General features: G+C 27.8%; 1 protein-coding gene across 1 annotated transcript; it reads left to right on the top strand.

The window, feature by feature from the left end:
* Nucleotides 1-3,099: 3,099 nt before the first annotated feature.
* Nucleotides 3,100-10,128, top strand: LOC102594516 (branched-chain-amino-acid aminotransferase 2, chloroplastic-like). The gene is made up of 10 exons (XM_006342613.2): nucleotides 3,100-3,291; nucleotides 4,621-4,679; nucleotides 4,952-5,126; nucleotides 6,463-6,639; nucleotides 7,302-7,433; nucleotides 7,547-7,645; nucleotides 8,464-8,580; nucleotides 8,665-8,760; nucleotides 9,305-9,417; nucleotides 9,860-10,128. The coding sequence occupies exons 1-10, from the start codon at nucleotides 3,235-3,237 to the stop codon at nucleotides 9,972-9,974; spliced, it is 1,140 nt and encodes a 379-aa protein (XP_006342675.1). The 5' UTR covers nucleotides 3,100-3,234; the 3' UTR covers nucleotides 9,975-10,128.
* Nucleotides 10,129-13,125: the final 2,997 nt, after the last annotated feature.

Genomic DNA, 13,125 nt, shown 5'->3' with positions numbered 1-13,125 from the left:
GACTATTATAAGGTACATAATTATTGTTCTTGCTCCATTAATTAATTATAATACAACTCCAAATTGAAGGGCCTAACCATTTCGACCACAGATGACATGACTGCAAAATTCAAAGAAAGAGGCCCGTTTTATTCTCACCAAATGTTTAATTTAATGTAATTTACTATTGTTAAGTAAGTTAATGAAGTGAATACTATACATTAAGTAATTATGATTAAATAATGTTATTGTATATTTATACACATGGCATGTATCTATTGATTAGATGTAAATATTTAGTGTCGATATAGATAAAATTTTACCTTCAAAGATGGAAAAGAGATGCATTAATTTGATATTTTAAATAAAAAAATTTAGATATTCAACAATTATACGAAAAGTACTATAAATTTTAATTTTTTACATATCAATATGATGAAAAAATACATTATAAAATGTTAGTCAATTTTTTTTTATAGTTTGACTCTAAAAAAATAAAACTATGATACTTAAAAGTGAACAAAATAGTATTAAATTTATATATATTTAATAAATTTACTAATATTAATACATTTTTTTGAATAAAATCTATTAAATTAATCGAATTTACATGCAAAATACTAGATCCACCTACCCAAACGTAAATGGTTATAGGGACAAAACAGACAACACAACATGCATGAATCTAACTTTTTCTTCAAACATTTATTGCCTTTTAATGGTTATCTGATACTGATACTATGAAGGACTTATATATTTGTACTTTTTTTTAATAAAAGAAAAGGGTTAAATTTAGCATTTTTACAAAAAAAAATTAGTATGCCCTCATTTTATTTTACTTTTTAAAATAAATTGTTAAAAATGCTCCTTCAATTCATCCGTGAGATGTTATCACGTGGGTGAGATGAATATCACGTGACATTATATATCATCATCTTAATTCTATTTTATTCAATATCCTTATGTTTAATTAGGGATGGATTTAAGAGAGGAAGAGGATGTTCACCTGAATTTTTTTGATAAAAAATATTGGTTTAAATAATTCAAAATTCACCTTAAGATAAGATTATATTTTAATTTTTTTAACTTTTAATTAATAAAATTTTGAATTTGCCATTGTATGCATTAGCTAACCTTATGTGGTTGCAAAACTACTAGAAGTAATGGACAAAATAGTAATAAAAAGGATTTTATTTTCCCTTATAAGCTACATATTAAGGGAATAGAGGGTTTTTTTTTAAGTAAGAGTTTCTTTTATTTATGAGAAAAAGGACAAATATATCTTTGAACTATCGTAAATAGTATGCAGATATCCTCCGTCATACTTTTGGGACATTGGTGCCCATGCCGTCTAAAAATTAGAGCATATATGTCTTTCACTCTAACAGAAGACTAAATAGGGACACGTGGCACAATCTTATCCGTCCATCCGATATTTAATAAATGTCAAATTGGTGGATAAGATTATGACACGTGTATGTCCGTTAATATAAAGGGTATATATGTTTCAGATTTTGGACAAAAAGGGCACCAATGTCCTAGAAGTATGATGGAGGGTATCTGCATACCATTTACGATAGTTCGGGGTATATTTGTCCCTTTTCCCTTTATTTAAAGCTATATTAATTGGGAGTTTAACAAGATGACCTACAAATGGTGGGGGGGGGGTGCGCAGAGGTGTATCCAGGATATCGGCAAGATGGGTGCACGATAACAAAAAAAATGTATCTTAAATATAAATTTGATAAATTTGACTTCTAGGCTCTTAATATGAACCATTAATTTATTTTTTTAAAATATAGGTCCAAAACATATAATACTACTAGTTTTAAATTTTACTATACACGTTTGATTTAATTATATAAATTTTTTTACAGTGCTAAAATTTTTATGAATTTTCAATGTAACACACTTGAAAATTTTGAAAGATTAAAGGAAAAAACAAAAGAAAAATTAGTGGAAACGCCAAAAATGTTACCGATAACCACTTGGAGAGGTGTTACGCAAAATGACAAGATATATAAGAGATTCAAATTTATATCCTCACTTAGAGAGGTGCACCTAATCATTATCGTATTATTATATGATACTTTGAATGTGGGTTCACACATCTATAGTTAAATATTTTTTTAAAAATATAACACTAATCTAGAGAGGGGAGCATGGGTTCACGTGAACCCACGGCACCCCCTCTAGATAAGCTCCGAGGGGAGGGTGGGGGGGATTCTGAAATTCTAAAAAAATAAAAATGGCAAACTTTTATTTGTGACATGTCGCGTGACGTTCTCAAATATTAACTATTTTTTTAAAGTAAAAAGCGTAACTATTATTTCCAATATATAGAGAAAGTATTAAGTATATAGTTACTAATATATATATATAGACAAAATACCCTATTATTCAAATTTATCTTTTATTTGTCTGGTTATACTGCATAATCTAACCTTACATACTCTCTTGTTTGTCCTATATCATAAATAATAAATAAAAAGTCAAGGACAAAATAAAAGATCAATAAAATATTGAAAGTATTATTTGTTTTGTTCATAGAATTATTATGAAGGTAGAGATAAATTAATTTAAATAAATAATCGGTCAATATCTCATACCTTCTCTTATTTTGCTAAATTTCTATGGAGAACATGTAAATTTTCGATCCTACTCAATTTGATTCGATATAGCATAAATATTCTTGAAAATGAAAGAAATGATTTTATTTTTCTTTGTTTGTTAACAATGAATGATTATTATTTTCACCTAATTACAGTTGGGCTGGTGGGGGGCTGATGAAAAAGATTCAGAGTATATGGGAAAAAAAGCCATACACCTATGTTTCAATTTTTATTTTTATTTTAAAAATGATATATTTTTATATTTAATAATAATTTAATTATATTGTACTGAAATAATAATTTATAAACATATAAATATCTATAGTTTATTTCAATCTTCAGACTATAAATTTCAAAAGTCATTTTTCTTTTTTTTATTAAAACTACGTGTTCATTCAAATATCTATCTCATAAATTGAGACGGAGCGAGTATAATAAAGATAAAGCTTAGTACACGAATAGACAGCTAGCTAAATTAAAATACTGCATGTTCTATTTATTTTGTACACCTTCTCCATAACTTCTTCATATATTTGTGTTTTGTTGTTCAAGTCCTCTCTCATTTTTAGCATTTTAATATAAAGTTTTTTTTAGACTTTAGGGATAATAATATCTCCAACAATATTATTTTTTCTTGTGCAACATGATCATCCAAAGGGCTTCATGCTTTCACAGAGCTCTACTTACTTCTTTAGAGAAGGTCAGTGTATATATCTCCATCTTCATCACTATTTTTCGTATTTTTTTCGTAACATAAATATTATTAAGAACTCTCTGATATGAAAATAAAAAAGTTTGTAACGCTGAACTCCTAATTCTAATATGAGTCCCACACTTCATTAGCCCATATCGTTTCTTAAAGGATTCCTATAAGAATATTGAAATGGAGTACTACTATATACTCTCTTCATTTTATTTTACGTGTCTTAATTTGATTAGACATAAAATTTTAAAAAGTAAGTGAATCTTTTGTATTTTATGGTGTCAAAGACCATACTATTCAAAAGTCTCCTTCATTTTTATAAATTTCGTGTCTAGTCAAACTATGATACTTAAGAATCATTTGGTAAAGTTATAAGAATAGTACTGAGTAAGATGTGTTGGTAACGTTGAAATTAGTAATGCTGAATTGTTATTTATCCACTGTTTGATTTGGTGTATGAAAAATTTATTTTGGATCATGCTTATTCATGTATTATACATTGATGATACCATAATTTGCTATGTATCAGTTATACAACCTATTATATATAAGGTGTATAACATAGATTGAAATCCTATCAAATAATTACGTAAATAGTATTAGTTTCTTCAGTACATCCCACCAAACAACTCCTTAAATTGAATCAAAGGAATCGGAGCAGTACTCACTTTATTCTAATTTATGTGACACAATATTTCTAAATTTAGAAACAACTAGCTTAATACTTTACGATTTACACTTTTATACCACATACAAATGTTACGAATATGACACATTTAAGAGTTAAATGTCGAAAATTTTATAGCTACACAAATCTTAGACATGCTTAAAAAAGCTATAAATTTCAAGAAAAATTATTCCTTTCGTAAATTTTGTGTCATTTCAAATTGTGTCAAATTAAACTAACACAGTACTTATTTGCCCTTTTGAATTAATACACCCAAACTGTATTAATTTATATGTTTATTTCCTCCTTTAATAACGTACTTCCTCTGTCCCATTTTATGTGGCAACATTTTTTTTTTGGTCAGTCCCAAAAAGAATGTCACATTTCCTTATATGGAAAGTATTTAAAGGTACAATTCCTTTTTTATCCTTGTTGGTTCCACTTAATCTTAAAATAATACTCCAATACATTTATGAGGAGAGAGAAATTGAGTCTACTTTTTAAAAGGACAATTTGGTAAACATTTCAAAGTCTTCATTTATTTCTTAAACTCCGTGCCCGGTCAAATGTTGCCACATAAAATGGGACGGAGGGAGTACTATTTAATATGCTATAACATTTGTGTCGCTATAAATTTTCGTTTCGATTTATGGTTGTAGGTAGGACCAAGGTACTTTACTGCCCCTGCTCAAACTTCTGCACAACCTTCTACTTATAGGTAAGTTGCATTTAAAATCAAATAACTCTATTTTCCTTTTATTAATTTTATATTGGAAATTTTCAATTTTTTCAAAAATATTTGTTTAAAATAATTGTTTTTTTTTTAAAAAAAATTGAAATAATTAATTGGTATTTAGTCGCATGTATTTTTACTTGAAAGAAAATTAAAATTTTATAACTAAAAATTACTATATTAAAAATAATCTTTCTTTGTATCTATTCCAAAATTTACTTATATAATTATACTGAATATATTTATTATGATTTCAGGGATTATGAATCAAGGGATATTTTTGATTGGGATAATCTTGGATTCAAATTAATTCAAACTGATTATATGTTTATGACAAGAAGTTCTCAAAATGGGAATTTTGAAAAAGGCAAGCTTAATCCCTATGGAAATATTGAATTAAGTCCCTCTGCTGGTGTCTTGAACTATGGACAGGTACTTTATTTTTAATTTTTTTAGCTCAAAAAAAAAATTAATTCACTTTTTCTTCGGATTAATTTCATATATGATCACTCAACTTTTATTTATATTACAGTAAGATTACTGAAATATTACGAAAAAAAGGTCGTTTAACTTTATAAATCGTATAGATATAACATAAAGTAATTAGGTGAAAACAAAAGAGACGTTTTTTTTGGTTATAAAAAATAATTTAGCTATTGACTTTCTATGATGCATAGATAAATAATAAATTTTAATAATACAATGAGGCATATATTAATATTTTATGATTAAAGTTACATTATTAAATGTTTCTCTTTTAAGAATATGCAGAATGTTAAAAGATAGATTATAACGATTAACTATACTACTTAATCCACTCCTTTTTACTAGTCCTTTTTTAAAAATATATATTTTACTAAATTATACATGTTAATTATATTTCAAAATTTATATTTTAACTACTTGAACTCTATGTACTTAATGATAAGGATAATATTTTAATGTTTTTTTCTTAATTTACAAAAAAAAAAAGGTAAAAAAAAAAGAGAAGATCTAATCTAGTAGGAGTATTTATAGCCTGTTTGGCAAGTGGTATTTAAAGCCTATTTGACTAAATTTATTGAAATGCAAAAAAGTAAAATAAAAAATAAAAATTAAAGCCTGGAGTGACTGTAGAATCATTTATTTCTGACCAGTTACAATGATATAGTATATGGTATAAAAATAAGACAAGTTATGAAATTATGGCTATAGTAGTGGTAATAACTACTACGTACCAAACTTTCATGTTCTTTATTTATGACTATAGTAGTAGTAATAACTATGTCTCGATTTAAGGGTTCATTTAGATATGTAATATGAAATTATGAAGTATATATAAAAACGGTTAAAAAATTTGTCTTTTACACAATTTTACTAAACAAATAAATCATAGTTTATATAAGCAAAATATTAAAATATCCTAATATAAGGCGTTGCATTAAAAAGTGTTATACCTCTATATTTCTTTTATAAATAAATATTTGTGATTACAAATTTTCAAATACACATAATTTATAAAAATCTACTAGTCAATAATAGTAGTTATTCTTTAATGATAATCACTTCACATAGTACAAACAATCTCTTCACATTGAGCATAAGTTTTTAATTTGCAAAATTTTAAATGACAGAACTGTTTTTTACAAAATATAAACTTATAAGTCAAGTATTACATTTAAAAAAAAAATTGAAACCATAATCTGATATCATATGTCCATACATTGATTTGAAGTTATAATTTTATATCGTGTATCTAAACGTTAATTTGAAATCATGATCGAAACAGGGTTTAATTGAAGGTACAAAAGCTTATAGAGTGGATGATGGAAGAATATTTCTTTTTCGTCCACAAGAAAGTGGAATTAGAATGCAAATTGGTGCTAAAAGAATGTGTATGCCTTCTCCTTCTATTCAACAATTTGTTGATGCTGTCAAGTTAACAACTATAGCTAATAGACGTTGGGTACGTAATTATTCTTCCCTCTCAAAAAATATTTTATTTTATTAAAGCGCGTTTAATATGATAGAAAATATATTTTTTTCTATGAATTTTAGAGCGTTTGTTCACTTGACAAGTTTAAAAAGGGAAAGAGACTTATATGGTACGTTATGTTTGGTAAATGTTTTTATTCTTTAGATTTTAAGAATGTTCATTATTAAATAACTTTATAACATTATTATCGAGTTTCAATACTAAAAATAGAGTTAATTTCTTGATTAATCACTCAATGTTCATGAGATATGTTTGCGATTTCTGTTTGACTAGAGTTTCAAAAATATTTTTGGGCAAAAGATATTCCCCCCGCCCCCCTCCAAAAAAAAAAGAAATTGACCAAACATCACTTTAAATTAGATGACAATATACTGACGAAGGAACTGTAATTTTACAGTACATATAATTTTATCGACTTGAGTGATCATTCAGAAATTAACTCCTTAAAGTTATCTCTACAATTACTATATGTCCGTTATTTCGTACGATAAAACATTTTTTGCTTCGACATTTTCGTCATACCAAACACGCATAGATTTAATATTTTTTTCGCGATTCGCTATATCAACCCTCATTAAATATTTTTTTCTAAAATAACAATATGTTTTTTTAATATATGAATAAAAAAACAGATCCCTCCTGCTGGAAAAGGGTCACTTTATATTAGGCCTTTGCTTATTGGAAATGGACCTATACTTGGAATTGCTCCAGCACCAGAGTACACATTTATTGTCTATGCTTGTCCTGTTGGAAATTATTTAAGGGTAAGTTTAAATATAAACATTTTATTTTCTTGATACAAGTATATAATTATTATTTAATTTTCTTATTATTTTCACTTAAAGTTTCATTTTTTTAATTTTTTTTTCATATATAGAATGGGACACAACCATTAACTTTATATGTTGAGGAAGAACATCATCGTGCCTCACAAGGGGGAGCTGGTGGAGTCAAAGCAATTACTAATTATGCCCCGGTAAATGCTTGATTTTTTTATAACAATCATTCTCTATAATAAAAATTTATTGTGACGTACAATTTTGTTGATCAAATGTTCATATTATGTTATTTTCTATGTTCTCTATAACTACATATATCACTGTATATATATATAGTAGGTAAAAAGTTGTTATAGAGAGTTACGATTGTATATATCAACGATATAAAGAATTTTTACTCATCTAACCTTATTTTCTAGATACAAATCCTATCTTTATGGAGGATCACCTTTAATGTAATTTATTCCTTGAATTTCGATATTATAAACTCCTTCCGTCTCGCATTATTTGAAGGTGTCTGACTGGACACATAATTTAAAAATGAAAAAAAGGTTTTTGAGACTTGTTGACTTAAAATAAGCCAAAAGATTTTGTGTAACTCATGATCTCATTAATCAAAGACAAAATGAGAAGTTTAAAATTGAAATGTCATTAAATATAGAAATATGTATTTTTTAAATTGACTAAAAATGAAGAGTATTACATAAATTAGTCCAAAGTGTGTGAAAAACATTTTTACAAATATTAAAACGATAATTTATGCTTGATCGAAATTTCAAAAATTGTGCTTTTGGAGAGAAATTACTTTTTTTTTTCAGATTCTAAAAAATAACTTTCCCCATTAAAAAAAAAACCTAAAACTTGGCCAAACATCTCAACGACATAAAATAAAACAAATAACACTTTAAACTTCTCAAAAACTTGACCAAACAGACTATTATTAGTATATTCACATAAAAATGGTATTAATTGTTTCTCTTTGTATCTTAAAAGTCCTTTTTTTGTCATATTGCAGGTGATAAAAGCAATACAGAAAGCAAAAGAGAGAGGATACTCAGATGTATTGTATCTTGATTCAGTAAATAAAAAATATATTGAAGAGGTCTCTGCCTCTAACATTTTCCTTGTAAAGGTAATTAAAAAATTAACCTATGGTCTAATTATTTTAAATGTAATATTTGATCCTACATTTAAAATATTTTAATACATTCAATAGGGAAAAAACATTTCAACACCAGTTGCTAGTGGAACCATTCTTGAAGGTGTCACAAGGAAAAGCATTATAGACATTGCACATGATCTTGGATACCAGGTATATCATTCGGACATTTAGTTTACAAAATATATATACAATATATCGATAGTATATTATCGATATATGTATACTTTAGTCATATTGATAAATTAGATGGACGAAGCGTACATTTACGTAAATTCCTACTTTGATCTAGTCTATATATAGCTTTACATGATGAACGCTTACGACCTATCAAGTTAAAATGTCTTTGAGTCTAGTTTTCAACGAAATAAATCATCGTCACATGCAATTTTAATTAACTAATAAAGAAAAGGTTTCACTAATTATACAACTCATAGTGTAGATAATATTCACACAACAAATTTAATTTAACATGTTATAGAAAGGTTGTTTGTCTTATTTTCCAGGTAACTAATTTTATTTATTATGTTTCGTTAGTTACCCGTATACAATGGTGGAGCCCCTTGTCTAAAAAGTGTCAATTGACATTTTTTTCGCTTGAAAATTACATTGTTTATATAACTCTTTTTTAAATGTATATATACTATATGTTAAATTCCTTTGAATTATTCGTATCGTTAATTACTCTTTGGTCTAGGTTGAAGAACGTTTGATTGAAGCAGATGAATTGTTTAGTGCTGATGAAGTATTTTGTACTGGAACTGCACTTGGTGTTGCTCCTGTAGGAAGTATTACCTACAAAAACAAAAGGTAATTTTAAATCCAATTTGAAATTTACTCTAGTGTATCGAATAATTATCGACCAAATTTAATCTAGACAGATACTATGGGAGTAGGTATAAGGTGGGGTGGTATGGTGGGGGAGAGGGTCGGGTAAGGTTGTAGGGGCCGGCGTGGGTAGATCTACATGGAGTTGAGGGGTTCATTCAAATTCTCTTTGTCGAAAAATTGTATTGTATAGTTAATTTCTCCAGTTTTGTTGTTCGCTTAGAGATATAGTTGAACTTTGGCTAACCTGCTTATATCTAATCCGATCCACGCATATTTGATTTGACCTGCTCATTTGCCAGTAATATTAGTGTCTTTACCTTTTTCTTATTATTTTTTGAGGCATCCATATTTAATTAATTCTTCTTTTGCTTCTATTTTGTTAATTATTTAGCTAATTAGGATTAATGATGTAAATTTGCAGGATTAACTACAAGGTAAGCTCAGACTTAATAAGTGCGCAATTGAACTCAAGATTAGTAGCAATTCAAAAAGGAATTATTGAGGACAAGAGGGGTTGGATTATTGAGATTAAGTGAATTTTTGGTTTAATGATGTTTTCATTAGTCAAAGTTGTGCTCTATTTGTAGAGATTATAAAATATGTTTGCAATGTATAAGAAATTAATTAATGAGATTAAGAGAAACTATATATTATTGTATTAATTAAAAGGGTTATGTTCTAAAAGATCTACTTATGTGTCAAGTGCACAAATAGCCGATTTAAGGGCCGCTTATAAAGCCATATATATATATATATATAGCGAAGTATATAATTTCTTATGAATTTAGCCGCTTCAGAATCAACTTCAAACTTACGAAAATGAAGTTGAATTTTTCTTACGTCTTTGGATAAGATGTAAAAACTTCAAACTTCAGACATTTAATCTGAAACTTGGCTTGACATTCTTGAGCTTGAGATTCCAAAACTCATTCGTGATACCTTATACATTTCGTTTCGTTTAATCAATCAAGGAATAATTATGGCCCTAAATATTTCGGCAAACTAGGTTATAATAAAATATATGTACAAAATGTATAGATCATTAGAAAACTAATTGATCGATCTATATATATCCATAACTTTTGTTCGAAAACTAATTGATCGAACTATATATATTCATCGCTTTTTCATAATTAAAGCATTATGATCTATAAGAACTCCTTATCTCCCAATTGGGCCATTGGGATTGTATTAGATTGATGTTCTAAAATTGCATATATAACATTTTGTTGGATAATAGATACGTCGCATTGTGGCCAAAAGTTAAAAGTATTATTACAGGCCCAAATGTGGTGACATTCTTACAATTAAGTGAACAAATAGTATCAATAACTAAATTTTGAACTATACAGACCTATATATGCAAAGAAATTTGGAATGTACACACATAATAAAATCAGACTAATTTTGATATCACTGACTCTAAATATTTGGTTTCGCTAATATTTATGATGAATCAGGTGGTCTATTATTGCTGCACAACTTCCTGGAAGAATTGATAATGATATAAAGAATTATTGGAACACCAAGTTGAAGAATAAATTATTTGGAAAACAACGCAAAAACCATAGAGGGAAAAGCCAAAAACAAGTATCAACAAAAGTAGCAAGAGATAATATAGTTTATGATCACAACAATATTATTATTAACACAAACCCTAGCTAGCCTGAATGAGCTTCCTATTTTTGCAACCAATTATACAACACTCAAATCAAGAAGAGCCACGTGTCGATTAGAAAGTTGTTGATGAAGCTTGGAGAAATATTCTCAGATGATAATGATGATGATGGTGTAACAAATCCTCAATATGATCCGCATATGGATAATTATTCTTTGATGCATCCAATGTTTGATCACAATTCTATTCATTTGATGACTTCTAGTCCAATGAATGTCATACACATGACGAAATCGCCTTCCTTAAATTCTAATGAGTACAACATGGACGAGAAAGCATTTTGTTGGGCTGACACTGACACCGACACCGACACTGAGAGACGAAAGTTAGAAGCACCAATCAGATCAGATACTCCAATAGTCCTAGCTATAAACGATGAATGCGGGTGAGATTGAGCATGTGATGTACATTACTAATTCACAAAAAAATATAGATGGTCTTGAAATGTTATATGAGGATATGTTTAGTAAGAAACATGTCACTACTTTAGGAGGAAGCTTGGAGTGGGAAGATATGAATAATTTAATTTGTTCATATTTCCAATTCCTCCACTAGTTGTTTCAAACAATATTGAAGGTGCATTTGGGAATTATAATGATGAATAATATTTTTGTAAACTTCTTCTATGTGATTGTGTTTAATTGTTGGAGAAATTAAACCCTAATATATATACTTGTTTACCTAAATATTTGCATCTTTTCACTTGGTTATTAAATTAAGTTGCATACATAACTTTAGGCTGACTTTTGTTCCTCATGAATAGTATTTGTTTGGTAAGCTACAGATATATAGTCATGATGTGGTTGATGAAAACACCGTTGACATATGACATAATTATTAACATATGTAAAAGGATCAATATGAGTTGTCGTGGGATGATTGAGATTTCTTCACGCTTAATCAAAGGTGTTTTGGGTTTGAGCCCCTTGAAATGGAAAAAAATCATGTTACGATTGACTTAATTAGGAGCTAGCATCGCCCTCAGAAATAAATCATGTGAATTCAAATTTAGTCGACTTTGCATATATATATATAGTAACTCATAAGTCATGTACTTTATTTGAAATTTCTCTGCCTAATGATACACTTTTGTCAACTCCAAGTAGATTACTTCAAATTAATTTATGACAAGATGGTTTTTTGTACTAATAAATAATGTAAAGTCACTAATTAGAAGGCCAGTAATGTTGTTTTTAGCTTAGAGGTCTAACCTAGGCATTTAATTAAACAAATGTACCCTAGGTAGGAGGTGACAAAATCGGGATTTAAAACTTATGAATTTAGAGTCTTAGTCGTCATTTTTCATTGTTATGTTCTGAATTTATAAGTTATACATATTCAACAAATTTCTTAAGACAAATACAAACTATGAACAAAAGTTATTGAGTTCAAGTCAAACACATTACCGTACTCATCGTAACTTTAGTTTATAACATGTAAATTATAACCAAGGGGGAGGAGTTAAAATGGTAAGGGGGTGGGCCAGTCTATTTTATTAATATGTTACATGTTTTTGTTTTTTGTTTGTTTGTTCTTAGAATAAAATTTCAATGTTAATAGAAAAACTGGGAGGGTAAAGTTGTTCTAAATCGATAAAAGTAGTAGTATATTTGGCCTTTGCCTAAAGTTTAATAAAAATATATTAAGCTCATAATAATTAATAATAAACTAAAATGGTTTATTATTAATTTATTAAATGAGAGTGAGTCACTAAGAAGAGGAAATCCCTTAAGATTTGTCCTATGCAATCACTGGACAAAAAGTTTATTTTTTTTCTTATAATATAAAATAATTGTGTTGAAAAGCATGGTCTTTTTTTGGACTAAGGGACTGTGGATTATTCTGTCTCCAAAGAGAAGCAGATAAGCTTATGTCATACATTTTAAAAGTTGTCAAAAGAAGGAAGCGGATAGTTTGTCTACGTCACACCTATTATGAGCAGTGCAATCCTTTTAAATTGTCTACATCACACCTTATAAGAAAGAGGCCTGCACCGCTCATATGAGCAG

Source organism: Solanum tuberosum, unplaced genomic scaffold, assembly GCF_000226075.1.
Source record: "Solanum tuberosum cultivar DM 1-3 516 R44 unplaced genomic scaffold, SolTub_3.0 scf00034, whole genome shotgun sequence".
Classification (NCBI taxonomy): domain Eukaryota; kingdom Viridiplantae; phylum Streptophyta; class Magnoliopsida; order Solanales; family Solanaceae; genus Solanum; species Solanum tuberosum.
The sequence above is the reverse complement of the archived record's forward strand: the minus strand, read 5'-3'. Positions and strand labels throughout refer to the sequence as shown.